The following is a 15,146-nucleotide window of genomic DNA, read 5'->3' as shown; positions in this document are numbered from 1 at the left end:
ACCAGCTGATTTATGTTGTTCTGTCGGAGCATAGTGTCGGTTTCAGTTAATATGATCAAAAATATCTTGCCGACTTCAGCTTTAATGGTGGTCTTGCACACAATTCTCAAAATGCCCACAAGATGGCACTATTTATCAGTGAATCCGATTTAACAAAACCAACATCCGATTAGGGACATTTTTTTAAATATTGTTGTGACTATTGGTCGATCACTGAAGCTTACTAAGGCCCGGATCACACCCGACGGGTTTTTCAGGTTCGAAAACGCGAGGCGCACAGCACTGGCCAATCACACAGAACGAGCAGTGCGCTGCGGTATTTTTTATGTTGCTAGGCAACCACCGAAACAGCTGTGCTGTCAATCAAGTAAACGTCAAATCAGCTTTTTATTAACTTTATTTACTTTCTGTTAACATTGTGGTGGTTACGGTCCATGAAGTCGTCATCTCCTGGTAACCCGCGAGAGCAAGTTTATCCTCCATCATCACACTCTCTGGGCGTTCAAAGCAACTGTAGCTTTCATCATTACAACGGAAGGCCCGTCTCTCCATTCATTCGATTGGACAGTGGAAAAAAACGCGATGACGTCGGGCGCTTTTTCCGCTCAGAGTTGGGATTTTTTTTACTTCAAAAACGCGAGGCGCAGCAGGCGGTAAAACAGAACGCTCATCCCATAGGAAAACAATTGAAAAAAGGCACTTCTCACTGCAAAAAACGCATCAGGTGTGATCGGGGCTTAAATGGCCCATCTGAATTGTGTACTATTTTCCAAAGAGATCTGAAGTCAAACAGACCGAAATTTAAGTTCATGATACTAGTATCAATGTCCGATTTGTGAATGAGTTATTATTTTGAGTCAGATGTTGTCAATGAATCAGTTGACAAAACTGGTCAGGGCTGCATTTCCCCAAATCATCGCAAGCTTAAGTCGATCGTAGAACAATTCCCACCAATTGAATGGGTTAAATGCAGAGGACAAATTCTGAGTATGGTCACGTCACTTCACTTAAATATTAATATTTTTATCATAAAACTTTCAGAATATTCATTTGCTCCTCTAGCAAACACCCAGAACACCTTAGCAAACACACAGTAATGCCCTGGCAAGCGTCCACAACACTGTAGCACTGCGGTAAGAGAGAATTGCACTTTGTGCTCACACACGTTCTGCAGCAAATGTAAAAATGAGTTGAACAAGTACAGCGATTCATATGTTTGTTTGTGCAAAGCTGGCTGGATCTCAGAAAGAAAAAAAAAAGATTAAACATCTTAAGTGCTTCTGATTACCAGTTGTGTGCAGGTTTGGCAATAGTTAAAAGACAGAATTGTGAAAATGTCCTTGGTTTAGAGTTCGGGTTAAAAACATTTGCATTTAAAAACCTCTTCACAAATACAGTGAAATCAACTCGTGTGTGTTTGAGCTGAAAGTGTTTGACTGAAGGAAACCGAGAGTGAGCGGAGGACAAATATTTTACCTATAAAAGGAGTTTTCTTCCACAACTCCTCAGACTTTCATGTGGCTTGCCAGCGAAATATGAAATCCCTAAATCTTTAGTGGCATCGACCCTGCAGCCCGATTGGACACACCAGCCTCCTTCTTCCAATGACTTTTAAATGTTTAATGCCACTCGCTCCTCTGCGACCAGGAAATAGCCATTTAAAACGAGCGGTTTGGAGACAAACGAACCGAAACAATCTCAAGATGCCAGATAACGGCCCCCATCATGGACGCCTGCCAAGGAGATCCAGTAACAGCAGAGAAAAATCGGGGCAAGAGCAGAACTCAACAGCATGTGGTGGAAGAAATGACAGCCGTGACCTTCTCAAACATAAATGTCCGCTCGTTCATCCACGTTCTCCTGGAACTCCCGCCCCACGCGGTGTTAATTACAGCGCTGCCACAATTACAGACAGAAAAGAGAAGAGTTGCCAATCCCACGAGACCTCCGTTCAACCTGCGGAAAAAAAGCCCGGTCCTCCTCGGCTTCAAACGCGAAACTTTCAAAGGCGTTTAATTCTCTGAGAGCTTGTGTGGATTTTCACAGCATAATGCTACTAGTCGGTATAGCTGACAAAAGTTTCGCTTTGAAACATATTCCCTGTTTTGTGAATACAAATGGTTTGCATATGCCACAAAAAAACCCCAGGCAACATTTACAGACTTCCCCGCGAGAAATAATATGACATGTTTGTAAATAATTCTCTCCAAGCTTATGCGACTGAATCACAAAATCCTACCTAGACAACTAGCTGAGCTTTGCAAAAGTTGTATCATAGTAGATAGTAAACCAACATGCCATGGTATTGTATGATAGTACGTTTTATAATTATATGCCATGATATTAGCATGCTACGCCAAGAAACATCACAGAATACTATGGCACCACCGCATTACATTCCCAAAAACAAAAGGTAATAACATAATGCTATATGTTCTGAAACATTGGTATCATCATGGTAGCATGTCTAAAATCACAGTAATACCAAGGTATTTAATAGCATAGAAAGCATAAAACATTGATCAACGAGCATCATTTGAGCATCAAAAATGAGCATAATTTTTCCATCTGTGAAGTTACATTGAAAATGCAAGTAATACGGTCAAATTATGGGAAAACACATATTTTATGATGTTTCTAATTTAAAAAAGGTTTTGATATTTTTTGTGGAGTTTAAAGTAAAAAAGTGTCTAGGTGGTGTAACACTCTGGAGATAGTAATAACACTTCACTGCATTATTATATCTTCAAGAACAGTAGTGGATTTATTTTTAAATAATACTAATATTTAAAAATCAGGCGATATCAGAACGTGTCTGTCAAAATATCATGAAAATATCATGATTGTCTGTTAAGGTCAGTATTTATTATTAATATTATCATCACTATTATTATTATTATTATTATTTTAAATCAACTCAAGATGATGTCAAAATCCAACACAATCCAAGACATTTGTAAAAAATATAAATCATTTTAATTCATTTCATTAAATAGATTTCATTACATTTTGGTAATAGTGTACAAGCATTTTTACAAACAAAAAAATGATTTTTAACTTTTTTTTTTTACTTTTTATATAGCCTACCCTTATTTGACACTGACCCATTTATAGAAAGAATAGATTTAGAATAAAAAAGCATGTTTAAAAAAAAATGAAATAAGAGTTAGTTGGAGGAGGTGATAAAATTACCAACAGTACAAAAATAAAACTAATATAAAAATAATACTATATTACTACTGTATGTCCAGGGGCGGACTAGCCATCTGGAGAACCGGGACTTTTCCCGGTTCCACCCGGTACACAAATATATATATTTTTTCTAAATGACGGAAATCATAATATTGCATCTCTACGCAAATGGATGAGTGAGTCGATCGCGCGGGCGCGGCCGACAAGGAGTGTGTTTTGTGTGCATGTGGGTGTATTGCCCTCCCTGTTAATTAGTTTGGTCTACTCCATTGCGAATCTTGAAAAACGCCCCCTTTTACGTCTCATTTACATAGATAGATTGATCCGTTACAGTGAAATTTTCTGAGCAGATAATTACAAATAATTGTCCATGGATGAAAAGGTGGAAGAAAAGAAAAGGTGGAGCTGAAAAGTTACGCGTAAAAAAAGGAAGCATCAGTTTAAATGTCACATGATAGCCTATAAGAGAATTTGTGTTAATGCAAAATAGTTTCAATCTTGATTCAGGAGTTGTACAGCGGAGTGGTGCAGCCTACTCTGCTGAGTAGTGTATCTTACACTGCACCAAGGTGATACCCCCTGACTAGCTGATTTGCTCTTGATAGATTTATATTAATAATGTCGTATGTCTTAATGTTTTTCTGTTTGTTTCCCTTTGTTTTACAAATATGACCTAATATATGTTGTGTTACTTAAAACAAATGTTTAAATAGCATGTATTGTGTTATATTTTTATGCTATAAGTGGTTTTAAATATTATTCTGCACATTAATGTGCCAATGTGTTATGATGTGGGCTGCTGTGGGCCACTTTTTGGTCCCAGTCCGCCCCTGTGTACAGCACTCCTTTTTCTAAAGAGAAAATATCTAACAGCAATGATTTCTGCTGAATGATGGATGCCAGAGCTGATTTAGTCCATTAATAATGGATGATAAAAGTAAAACACACACACCCAGACCACTTATTCCTTATAATTCATAGGGAAATATCCTTATTTCTGAAGTCAACTACATGCCGCTGAGTGTTAGACTCCAGATACTTATTCAGGCCAGTAGGTTTACATGGTTTAAAACAGATTTTGACAGAACTGGACAGCTCCAAAACAGCCCTGCTAGTTAATCTGGCTTTGGAAACCGATCAAACCCATGTCTTCCCGCCTGGAGCCATGCAGCGTCCCTTGCGCTCTCTGGTGAAGTCAAGTTTTTAGAAGTATCTGATGGAAGACGGTCCTGTAAAATCTCTGAAGCGCTTTCCAGACTTGTCAGTGACAGATGCTTATTAGCCACTTGTAGTCAGATGCTCTTTTTGTCAAAATGTGATTTGTGCTTCACTTCCAGCTGGATATTTGTCTCCTGACAGGACGGAGTAATGGCGTGTCTCACGGGCTGCTGTTCAACAGCGTTGCCATATCTATAACAGATTTCTCTGTGATTGCCTTTGATTTGATTTCCTTAGTCGTTTTTAAAATGTGGAATGCCTCCCATAGAAACACCCCTACCACCTGACAGATATCACCAAATCATGCTTCCCGCCAAATCATACTTCTCTCTGTGACACCCTAGTCTCTAGAAACTGCCAAAAATGAATTTAGATGGTACTATGTGTTAGTAGTAATAACTTTTACAATTCCATTTGGTGCAACTAGTGGCGAACGCTTCAGTTTTGAAGGTGCAATAAGTAGTGTTTATGTTTCATATACGTCTTCCGAAACTCTAATATGACAGTGTTATCCTCTGCGCGGCCTCCACTAGAAGGACAGGCCAACAAACAGGCACTCCCTGGGACATGGCAACGTGTGAGGTGAGATCCTCTGGAGCTTCAGGTTATTAACAGTCAAATGCTGGAATAAGCCGGCCTGGTTTCTGCCACTGAATAAAATAAAATAAATCTCACAATTCTGACTTTTCCCCCCTCAGAATTGCAAGATACAAACTTGCAGAAAAAATTGATTTGTGACATAAAAAGTCCCAATTACCTTTTGTAATTTTTTATTCCGTGGCAGAAACAAGCTTCCATACGGGTCATATGCTTATGCTTAATAAAACTTATTTTTGTACATCACTGATATGACTCAGACAGTGTTATTGTAGTATTATGTATACCGTACTATTACAGTATTTATTAATACTTTAAATTAATACTTTAAATTAATACTTTTTTTTGTGCTTTTGTCATTTTTATTAGTTAAAAAATGTATTTAATTTATATAATCATTTCAGTTTTAGTCATTTTGGTACTTTCAGTTAGTTGCCAAGGCAATTTTTTCAATTTATTTCAATTCCTGAAAATTATTTTGAATAGTTAAAGTTTACATTTGAACAATAACAACGTTGAACCAGTTGAGTCTTTATCTTATGAGTGCACACGATTTTAACAATGTCAAATTTGTTTACGTGTAAACTAAAGAGTGTAAAGTGGAAAAAAAAAAATAATTGCACCTTTAAAGTGCCAAAAACTGTCGTCAAAACTAAAATATCATTTTTAACCGCTTTAACTAACAACTTAAATCGGCAAAGATTTTTTTTTGGGGGGGGAATAGCGTGACGGTGAGTATGTGATAACATATATTTATTTTTATATATGATTTTGTATATGAGATTCATAAAAAATTATTAAATTGTATACATACTAAAGTGGACTAAACATCCTCTAAACTGGATGAAAAAAAACAGGAAGTATAACCAGCATGCATATCCATTGACATTTAAATAAGAACAAGACATTTAAATGCTTCTTTTTTTTACCTTGATTTTACAAGCACACGCACACACACACACACACACACACACACACACACACACACACACACACACACACACACACACACACACACACACACACACACACACACACACACACACACACACACACACACACACACACACACACACACACACACACACACACACACACACACACACACACACACACAAACTAACTACCAAAACAAGCTTTCTTTAACCCTAACTCTTGTTTTGGCCTGAGAGATCAGGCGACAAGTTTCAGGAATTCTCCTGCTTTCAACTGCCATGGTAACGGATATTTTTCACATTATTTTGGGAAGTAATCCCTGCATTGTGACTGAGTGTACACACCATCAGCATTCCTGCAGCGCTGAATGCTCCCAGCTAATTCCCTCGCATTAGACTCAATCATCGTCCATCACTTCAGCCACGGCACAGCTCCGTGTTGACAGCAACCTCGGGGAATCGTGGCAAGCAGATGCCAGAGGAAACACACGGTGTCCCGGCCGGAACGCCACTCGACAGGCCACACCAGCTGCCTCTTCCCACATACCACGCGGAAAGAGCGGCATACGCCACATAACTTACCCTGAGCTCATCGCAAACAAGTCTCAACTGAGCCCCGGCATCGGCAAGCTTACAGGGAGTTGAGGACACTGTTTGACAGAGGTGTGTTTAAATAGACAAGTGTGCATTATTTGCTGTTTCCAAAGGCTCCACAGCAACTGCAGCAAACTCACACGTGCATTTATAAGCATCCTTGTTGCACTTCACTCGAAAAATGGTTAAATGGGGTTCTATATAGAACCCTAGGAGGTTCTTGACTCAATTTTAAAGAACCCTTTATTTTAAAAAGGTTCTATAAGAAGAAATGTCTTAATGGATTGCATATTCTGTAACAAATCCTTCCCTCGCAGGTCAAAATTATTTTTTATATGTACCATTAAATTACTAGATTTTATCAATAAATAATATAATTTAAGCACATTCCTCACATTCTTTCAACTTAAATTCAAAATAACTTTCCAATAAATGCATAACAGCTCAGAATATCTCACATTGGGTAAATTTAGGTGTCTCTGTGTCTCTTGTGGAAAAATAAAAATATAACATGATATTTCATGACTTTTGCCACTAGATGGCCTTATAGCACTATATGAAGCAAATGAGCGGTTCCGCTGGGTCCTAAAGTCAGTTCTTGAGCATCTCTACAGTATGCCTTCAGATACACATGTAGACATTCGTTTTAGCATTTTATGTTTTAATTTTGAGCAATTTGTAGTTTTTTTCTATGTATACTGAAGCATTCCTCGCATTCCATTCATTCCTAAGGGGGTCGAATTGACCCGTGAGGGATTTTCTTTTTTTATTTGTGTTTATTTTGTGTGTATTCGTGGTTCAAGTGCAAAAAAGTCCTAAGGTCTTGGACCACTCGGATGAACACAATGAACACTGTTAAAAATTAGTTTCGGGTCAAAAGGATTTTTTTTTGTGTTAACGTATGTTAAATGGTGTTTCATAACATTTAATCCAAATAAAAATTAATTACAATAAAATGTATTAAATAAATCTAAATCCATAAAATTATCCCATGGTGGAAACTCCTAAAAGGTTCTATATATGAAGCGCCTGATAAGAGGCTTTCGCACTGGAGGAATGTTTCACAGTTCCTATAACTACTGGAGGAAGTAGACACTTTTAAGCATGTTCACACCGCAGGAACTGGGAATGATTTTAGTTCTAGGAACGCCATTTAGAGGGAACTAAATTAGCTCCTACTTCCGAGTAGAGTCTAACCCAGCACAACAAGAAGTACCAGTGGCGTAAGAGTGTGCTGATTGGCCGAATGCATGCCATATGAAACACAGGCATCCTCCTGAGTCCAGGCACTTCAACCATTCACCGTCCTAAATTCTCCAGTTGTTGAATGCCGCGCTTAAATGACTCCGCTGTCTGCCGGCTTACTTCATTTCAGAGTCACGACTCACTACTACAACCAGGAAAATGGCCCTAGGGGAGAATGTAGTTCTCGGGGTACCGTCCTGGTGGTTAGTTCCCACAACTATTCCTATTACCACACGGTGCGAAAGCCCCAATATAGGACATTTTCTTCTAAGAGTATAAACTCAGCGTTTAAACAACATAAAGTAGATTTACCCATGGGCGTCGGAAGCAAAAAAAAAGTGGGTGGGTCCTCCTCCAGAATTTTTTTATTGGAGTAAATGCCATTTCATGTATTCTGGTGCCTTTTAATTAAACAAGTAAACTAAACTCGGCTTCACGTCGGCCTGTTCTTTGCCTCCACGTCGTGCATTAAATGCACAGCTATCCATGGATTATCCCGCTGATACCATGGTCATTTGCCAACCTTGACAACTTAAAGCTGTTATTGATGTTTGCAATGCGATATTTGACTGGAAGGGTACAACGAGCGGTTATTTTCATCAGTTGCGGCTCGTTGAGAAATATAATGTAGCGATTTCAGCGGAAATGGAGTTTAATTCATTAGGGCGTTCCTCAAGTGGAATGGATTTGACTGACAGCGCTCTGAAAAGCGAACAGACATATGCGCTGAATGTAAAAGTGAGTGGGTCCAATATCATTGTTCTTAAAAAGTGGGTGGGTCTTGTCCCACCCATATACAATGGTTCCGACGCCCATTGGATTTACCCACAATGCACCTGTTCTACACAATTCTAGCATACACTTTAACCAAAAGCTCAATGCAGAAATATTCCTTCGCAAATTCACAATGCAAATTTATGCAAACGAAACTGCAAAAAAGTAATTCACAAATTTCCATTAGCATACAACTGCCTTTTTCAATGCCTATTCAAAATTCAACAACTTGCCCTGTTGAAAAAGAGTCTGAGCTAAACTGGTACACGGAGGTTAGCTAAACCTAACACAAGTCATTTACATATAGAAGTCTTAAAGGTAGAGAAGCCGCAGCTTGTTGGGTCGGAGATGGTCATGAGAAGCTAAATCGCAACTGTTTATGTAATATTACAGTTGAACTTTAGGCGGAAACAATTCAAATGCTACAGAAAAATATGGAAATCAAACGTTTTCTGTGCGTGTGCACCGCTGGCTCTTACCGGGCAGGTCTGAGAAGAGCAGTATGCATTCGTTGAAGCCGTTGGCCAGCAGACGGTCTCTCAGCTGCTGCAGGATAGCGACACCGATGCAAAAGGGGAAAGAGGAGTTCCCCAAAAGCAGAGTGTCCCACAGGTGGAAGATCTTGTGCAGGGGGAACACATCTGCGGAGGAAATGGGACAACAAATGACTTATTGCGAGTATAGTTTGCAGCCTTTGCACTGTAACAGCTGTGCAGTAATATGGTCAACAGGCCTACTGTATCATAGCTGTTGCTATATTGTGTATTTTTGTAAATCCAGATTGTGTATTTTCAGACTCAAAAACAGGAACTATCCATGTTTATAAAAAAGACATTGTATGTAATTGACATTGTTTTTTGATAATTAAAAAAATAAATAAAAAATCAGTTCATTTATTCATTTTTTGGTGTGCATTTAAAGAAAGAAACTTCTTGTTTGTTGTGTGATCATCAAAATACAACAGAGCATAATTAAGTTATACAAGTACAGTTTTACACTGTTAATATTGTGCTATTAATAATAATAAGAAAAATAATTATTATAGTAATAATAGCAATAGAAATAGCAGCAATAACAATCAAATATTAATAGAAAATTATTATTATTATGTTTTTACCACAAAATACTGCAGTTGCTGCAATGCTCGATGAAACAATGCACAATTAGTCCATCAGTGCTTATTGTTTAGAAAATGCAAGTCTCTGAAACGGAGCATCTTGAAATGTTATTTAAAAATTTTATTCAATTATGCAAGTATAGTTTTACATAATTCATGTAAATCAGATCTGCTATATTTATTATTATTAATAAAAAACTATTATTACAACATTAACAATATTACTATTAAATATATATGATAAGAATTATCATTATTATTTTTGTTATTATCAGTACTATTATTATGTGTATTTTTACCACACAAGCTACTGCAGATTACAGTATTTTTGATAAAACAATGCATAACTAGTCCATCAGTGCTTATTGTTTTGGAAATGCAAGTCTCTGAAAGAGAACAATTCATGTTCTGATTATGTCTTTGAAGATAAACGCATATTTCATATTTCAAACCGAAATAAATGCGAATGCATAAATTACTACAGAGTGAATCACTTTAAGAAAACACTATAATTAGTTATATGGTTGTATGTCCTTCATCTCAACACTGTTCAGCCTTCATGTAGAATAAACCATCTTCAAATGAATGTTGCTAGTCAACGTTAGGAGGGGAAAAAAATGACACTTTGGTCCTATTTGTGAACATTAGGTATCATCTATGCGTCCAGAAAAGAGCTAAACGTTGCCCAATGCTTCAGATCTGCAGTCAACATGAGCCACTGATACTTACGTGTGAACATTGTAAGGAACCACGGGATCGCGTAGAGCTGGAAGGAACAGAAAGAAAGACTGTTCACTCTTGCACAAAAGCCGGTTCAACATGAGCAACAACGTGATTAATATGAATAAACAGCACGGGCCCCTTTTATAATTCTTATAATAAAACACCTCAGCTATTGTTCAGCTCATCAGAGGAAACCTGGATTTGCAATTCAGGCCTTTGCCTCACAGCCCACTGTGAGACGAGAGGACGTGTGTGGGAGTGTAATGAACAGCGTCTCCCTCCAGCACCTGTTCCAACACTGCCTCTTTTCCCATGGTTCTGCTCGTATAATCCATTTCAGCAGTTGATTGGTGGCTCGGCCTCGGAGGGGTTTAGGGAGAAACGGGAGGACGAGTGTGAGACAGGCTTCAGTCTAGCCAGCTCAGCTCTCTCTGCTGGGAAGAGCTCCACGTCCAGCTGAGGCAGACTGACCGCTGCTAGACATCACAGTCCAATTAAGAGGAGACGAGGAGCTGTGCATGATGGGACCAAATACAATGACAATCCTGACACACAATATACGCTGTGCTACTATTCAAAAGTTTGGTGTTAGTACGATTTTTTTATGTTTTTGAAAGAAGTCACTAAGACTGTATTTATTTGATCAGAAATACAGTAAAAATTGTGAAATATTATAAAAAATTATTTTCAAAAGTAATTTATTCCTGCGATCAAAGCTGAATTTTCAGTATCATTATTCAGTGTCACATGATCCTTCAGAAATCATTATAATATGATGATTTGATGGTCAAGAAACATTTCTGATTATTATCAATGTTGAAAACAGTGGTGCTGCTTCACAATATATTTATTTTTCAGAATTCTTTGACAAATAGAAGATACGAAAGAAAAACACTGAAATCTTTTAAATCGGAAAAATCTTAAAGGCACACCGTGGAACTTTTGACCTAAAGATTTGCAGCATATGAGTTCTTTTAAATGATTCCTCAGGCCAAATATACAGTGCTTGACACTATCAATGCTCCGAGCGGGGCTGCCCTCTTGAAATACCGCCTATGTAAGTTTGGAGGAGACGCACCGTGCGTCTTTGGACAGGTCATGTGACCTGGAGAACGAATCACTTTACGACCGTCACGTGACCACAAGCTCTGATGTACTCAAGGAGCTAACGCTTTTGCTACTATTTTTTCGCCTGCTCGACTCCTGGCCATGGCTGAGGCAAAGAAAAAAAATAAAACATAAACATCGGCATTAAAGTGGATATATAATGTAATATTTACTGCGAAGTCAGGAATTCGTGTAACAAAACTGATATAAGTCAAAACCTACTGCCTATTTGTATGCTTCAGTTTGTTTGTCCTTTTACACATTCATATATGTGTGTATTATTCGTGGCTTATATGATTTTATATACAAATGTCTATGTATTATTATGTGGGTTATAATAGGCATATAAGAGGCTTATATGATTTTAAATTCAAATTCATATTTTACTACAGGAAAAACACAAATAAGACAACGTAAGTCCGATCTAAAGATAAGATGACTCCAAAACAAGCACAATAACAACTTAGTTTTAGGTACAAAACTCCATGTTTATAAAAAACTTAGACATTGTATGTAATTGACATTGTTTTTTGATAATAAAAAAAATAAAATAAAAAATCAGTTCATTTATTCATTTTTTGTTGTGCATTTAAAGAAAGATAAGATGACTCCAAAACAAGCACAATAACAACTTAGTTTTAGGTACAAAACTTCTATAACCTGCTCCTGCCGATCGACTGTCCTGCACAGTTTATCTCCAACCCTAATCAAACACACCTGAAGCAACCAATTAACGTCTTCAGGATCGCTTGAAAATAAAAGTGTGTTTGATTAGGGTTGAAGATGAAGCAGGAGCAGGGTTGGGCACCCCAACATTTTTGTTACCCCAACATTGCACCAGACATTATTTTCTGTTCACTTTTGTGCAATTAATTTATTAAGTGGATGTCGTCTTGACTTTTGCGACAGTGCTGCGGCGCTTGTGGCCTCTAGGGGTGAAAGTTACAGGTCTAGCGCCCCTAGTGGCCAAAAGTTTCACGGTGTGCCTTTAATGCATCTTTATTGAATACTTATATATATATATATTTAAATCTTACTGACCCCAGATTTCCGTTAATGTTCATCTACAGAAAGTGACCTGGGAGAAGGCCGCCTTTATTTACATCATAACAAACATTACCGAATTTGATCCATAATTATGTGCTTGCTATTTTGCCTGAGCACTTCAATGGATGCTTCGAAAGGAAAGCAAAATAATAGCGGTTAGTTTTGGCAAAAACGGGCCTATCCAACATCATCTGAATGCCAACATGAAGCAGGACACAAAACTAGGTCACTTTGCTGTGAATTTCAGGCCTTATGCTGCCAAATATAACAGCACTCAAGCAGACATTACAGAACTGAGCCAAATCCTCAACTCACATCAGCCAAGATGTACACATGCCTCAAAGACAGTTTGATAATAACAAGATAAGTCAAATCAAGATCAAATATTATCCCGACTACAGAGCAAATGAAAATGACAACTGTGGGAAGAAACGGCCATTGCTTGAAAGCATCTGGTTACAGACTAAAGGAATCTAGATCAAACTTTTCTGAAGACAATATGACTGGCGTTTGCCCATGCATTACACGCCACTGTGTTCCAGGTTGCTAGGGTATGAGCAGATGGTTGTTAGGGTATTCTAGGCATTTGTTTTCTGGCCCAAGCTAACAAAGCCCATCTTTTTTCCAGTGAAAAATGTAAAATGCTATTAACACGGCCCCTTTAAACGAGCGCAAGGTGACATTGGGATTGTGCAAACACTTTCAGATCAAACGCATTGGGAATTGGCAGGGTTAAGCATACATAATGGTCTTCTCAGAGCTCGGCAACAGTTACATCCTCTCATGAGTCTTTCTTTTCATTCTTACAGTCGAACCATAACGGCAGCTGTTCAGAGGCTGAACAGAACATCGGTTCACTCCTCTCGCATCAAAGACCAGTTCAGTGTTGATTCCCACAACTCATCTTTTATTTGGACCCTCAATCACAGAGACGTGTGTGGATTTGTCTGTCGAGGTCACCTATCCAACAGTGTAGAAAGACATCAACCCCCGGCGTTTGAAAAAATAAAGAGGGAGTTTGTGAATCCCAGAATGTTCCGGTCCGTGCGTGCTTGAGGAAAACTTGGCCAGGGCTCAAATCTCAGGGTCAGCTGTGTGTGTGAGCGCCCTATCAATGAGAGAAGCCACTGCAGATCTGATGTGTGACAGGAGCAGAATGCATAGATGCACTCAATCACTCAGGACAGGATCTGCTGTCACAAAAACAGGGCTCATACCAGGGACGGATTAAGACGCTGCCATGCCCTGGAGACGGACCTGTCTAAAGCTAGGCACATGCCCGGTAAGCCCGCGCGTTAATTGGTCCCTTGCTCATATGTATTTTTACTGATACATTTGCATGACTATTGAGGCAAATATTCAGGACCAACCGTTCTGTACGATCTGTATAAATGTAAAATAAGAGTAAAAATCCATGTTCAAATTTACAACAGCATATCTTTACTAAAATTTATGACAAGCTACTGTGCGTGGTCTCATAAAAAATAAGTTTTTCATGACTCTACGAATCCTGAAAAATATAAGTAATCAGAAGCATTTCTGCTGTTAAAAATTCTAGTACGAGACAATTATATATACACACACACACGCGCACACACACACGCGCACGCACACACACAGTGGCCATAAACACTCAAAGGTACTAAAACTAAATAAATTGGGAAAAAGAAAACAAACTGAAACTAGAAGATACAATTTTAGTTAATTATCAATTATTGATATTAATATTATGATAGCAAATTATTGATAATATACGCACGCACGCACATAGGTACTAAAACTAAATAAATTGGAAAAAAGAAAAACTAACTGAAACTAGAAGATACAATTTTATTTAATTATCAATTATTGATATTAATATGATAGAAAATGATTGATAATATAAAACTATAAAATGTTATTAAGTAGTAATCATTTAATAGTAATAATAGGTACACTATTATATATAGATAATATATCATTATATATAATAGGTACTTTACACTAATAATAAAGTAAGATTTTAATACAAATAGAATTTCATTATTACAATTACACCAATTATTATTATCAAATAATTACATTATTATTTAAATGAATAATAAAATAAATTATATAAAATAAATAAATAACCAAACTACTACTATCTTCTAAATAAAAAATAAAATTTATAAAAATCACTCATTACTATAGCTTATATTTGGTCATGAATTTGAACAAATTTCTAACTAGTTCAATACGAAACAAAGTTAATGTTACTGAATATTACACAATACTCAATTACATTTTAGACACAATACTGCCCATTACTTTTTCACTCTGCCAATGGCAACACTTCTTTTAGGAGAAAACTAGCTTAGAGATGACACTCAAAGCTAACAGGCAATGAACTAAAAGCCACAAAATTAAAATAGTGATGTCAAGGGGCATGTAACAAAGTAAATATAGGAAGTTTTTATTTAATTTGAACGTGATTTCATGTTGTTTTTGAAATATGTATCTGAGGAGGACACTTACGTCAGGTATGAATCCAATCTCGTTCAGGTGGTTGCCGAGCTCAGGGTCGTGGAACGCAATCATCTGCGAGAAGACCGTCAGATATTCTGGAGAAGTAAAGA

The 15,146-nt window shown here is 37.6% G+C and overlaps 1 protein-coding gene across 2 annotated transcripts in view; it reads right to left on the bottom strand.

The window, feature by feature from the left end:
• tbck (TBC1 domain containing kinase) overlaps positions 1 to 15,146 on the bottom strand; it is a 57,317-nt gene that overhangs the window by 25,284 nt on the left and 16,887 nt on the right. For both annotated transcript variants that reach the window (XM_079615280.1, XM_079615281.1), the window contains 3 exons: positions 15,046 to 15,131; positions 10,402 to 10,438; positions 9,035 to 9,196 (listed from right to left, as the gene is read on the bottom strand). In XM_079615280.1, coding sequence (XP_079471406.1) covers positions 9,035 to 9,196; positions 10,402 to 10,438; positions 15,046 to 15,131 — 285 coding nt within the window. The remainder of the gene's footprint in view (positions 1 to 9,034; positions 9,197 to 10,401; positions 10,439 to 15,045; positions 15,132 to 15,146) is intronic.

The sequence above is a fragment of the Phoxinus phoxinus genome, assembly GCF_949152265.1.
Source record: "Phoxinus phoxinus genome assembly, chromosome: 6".
NCBI classification, from domain to species: Eukaryota; Metazoa; Chordata; class Actinopteri; order Cypriniformes; family Leuciscidae; genus Phoxinus; species Phoxinus phoxinus.
The sequence above is the reverse complement of the archived record's forward strand: the minus strand, read 5'-3'. Positions and strand labels throughout refer to the sequence as shown.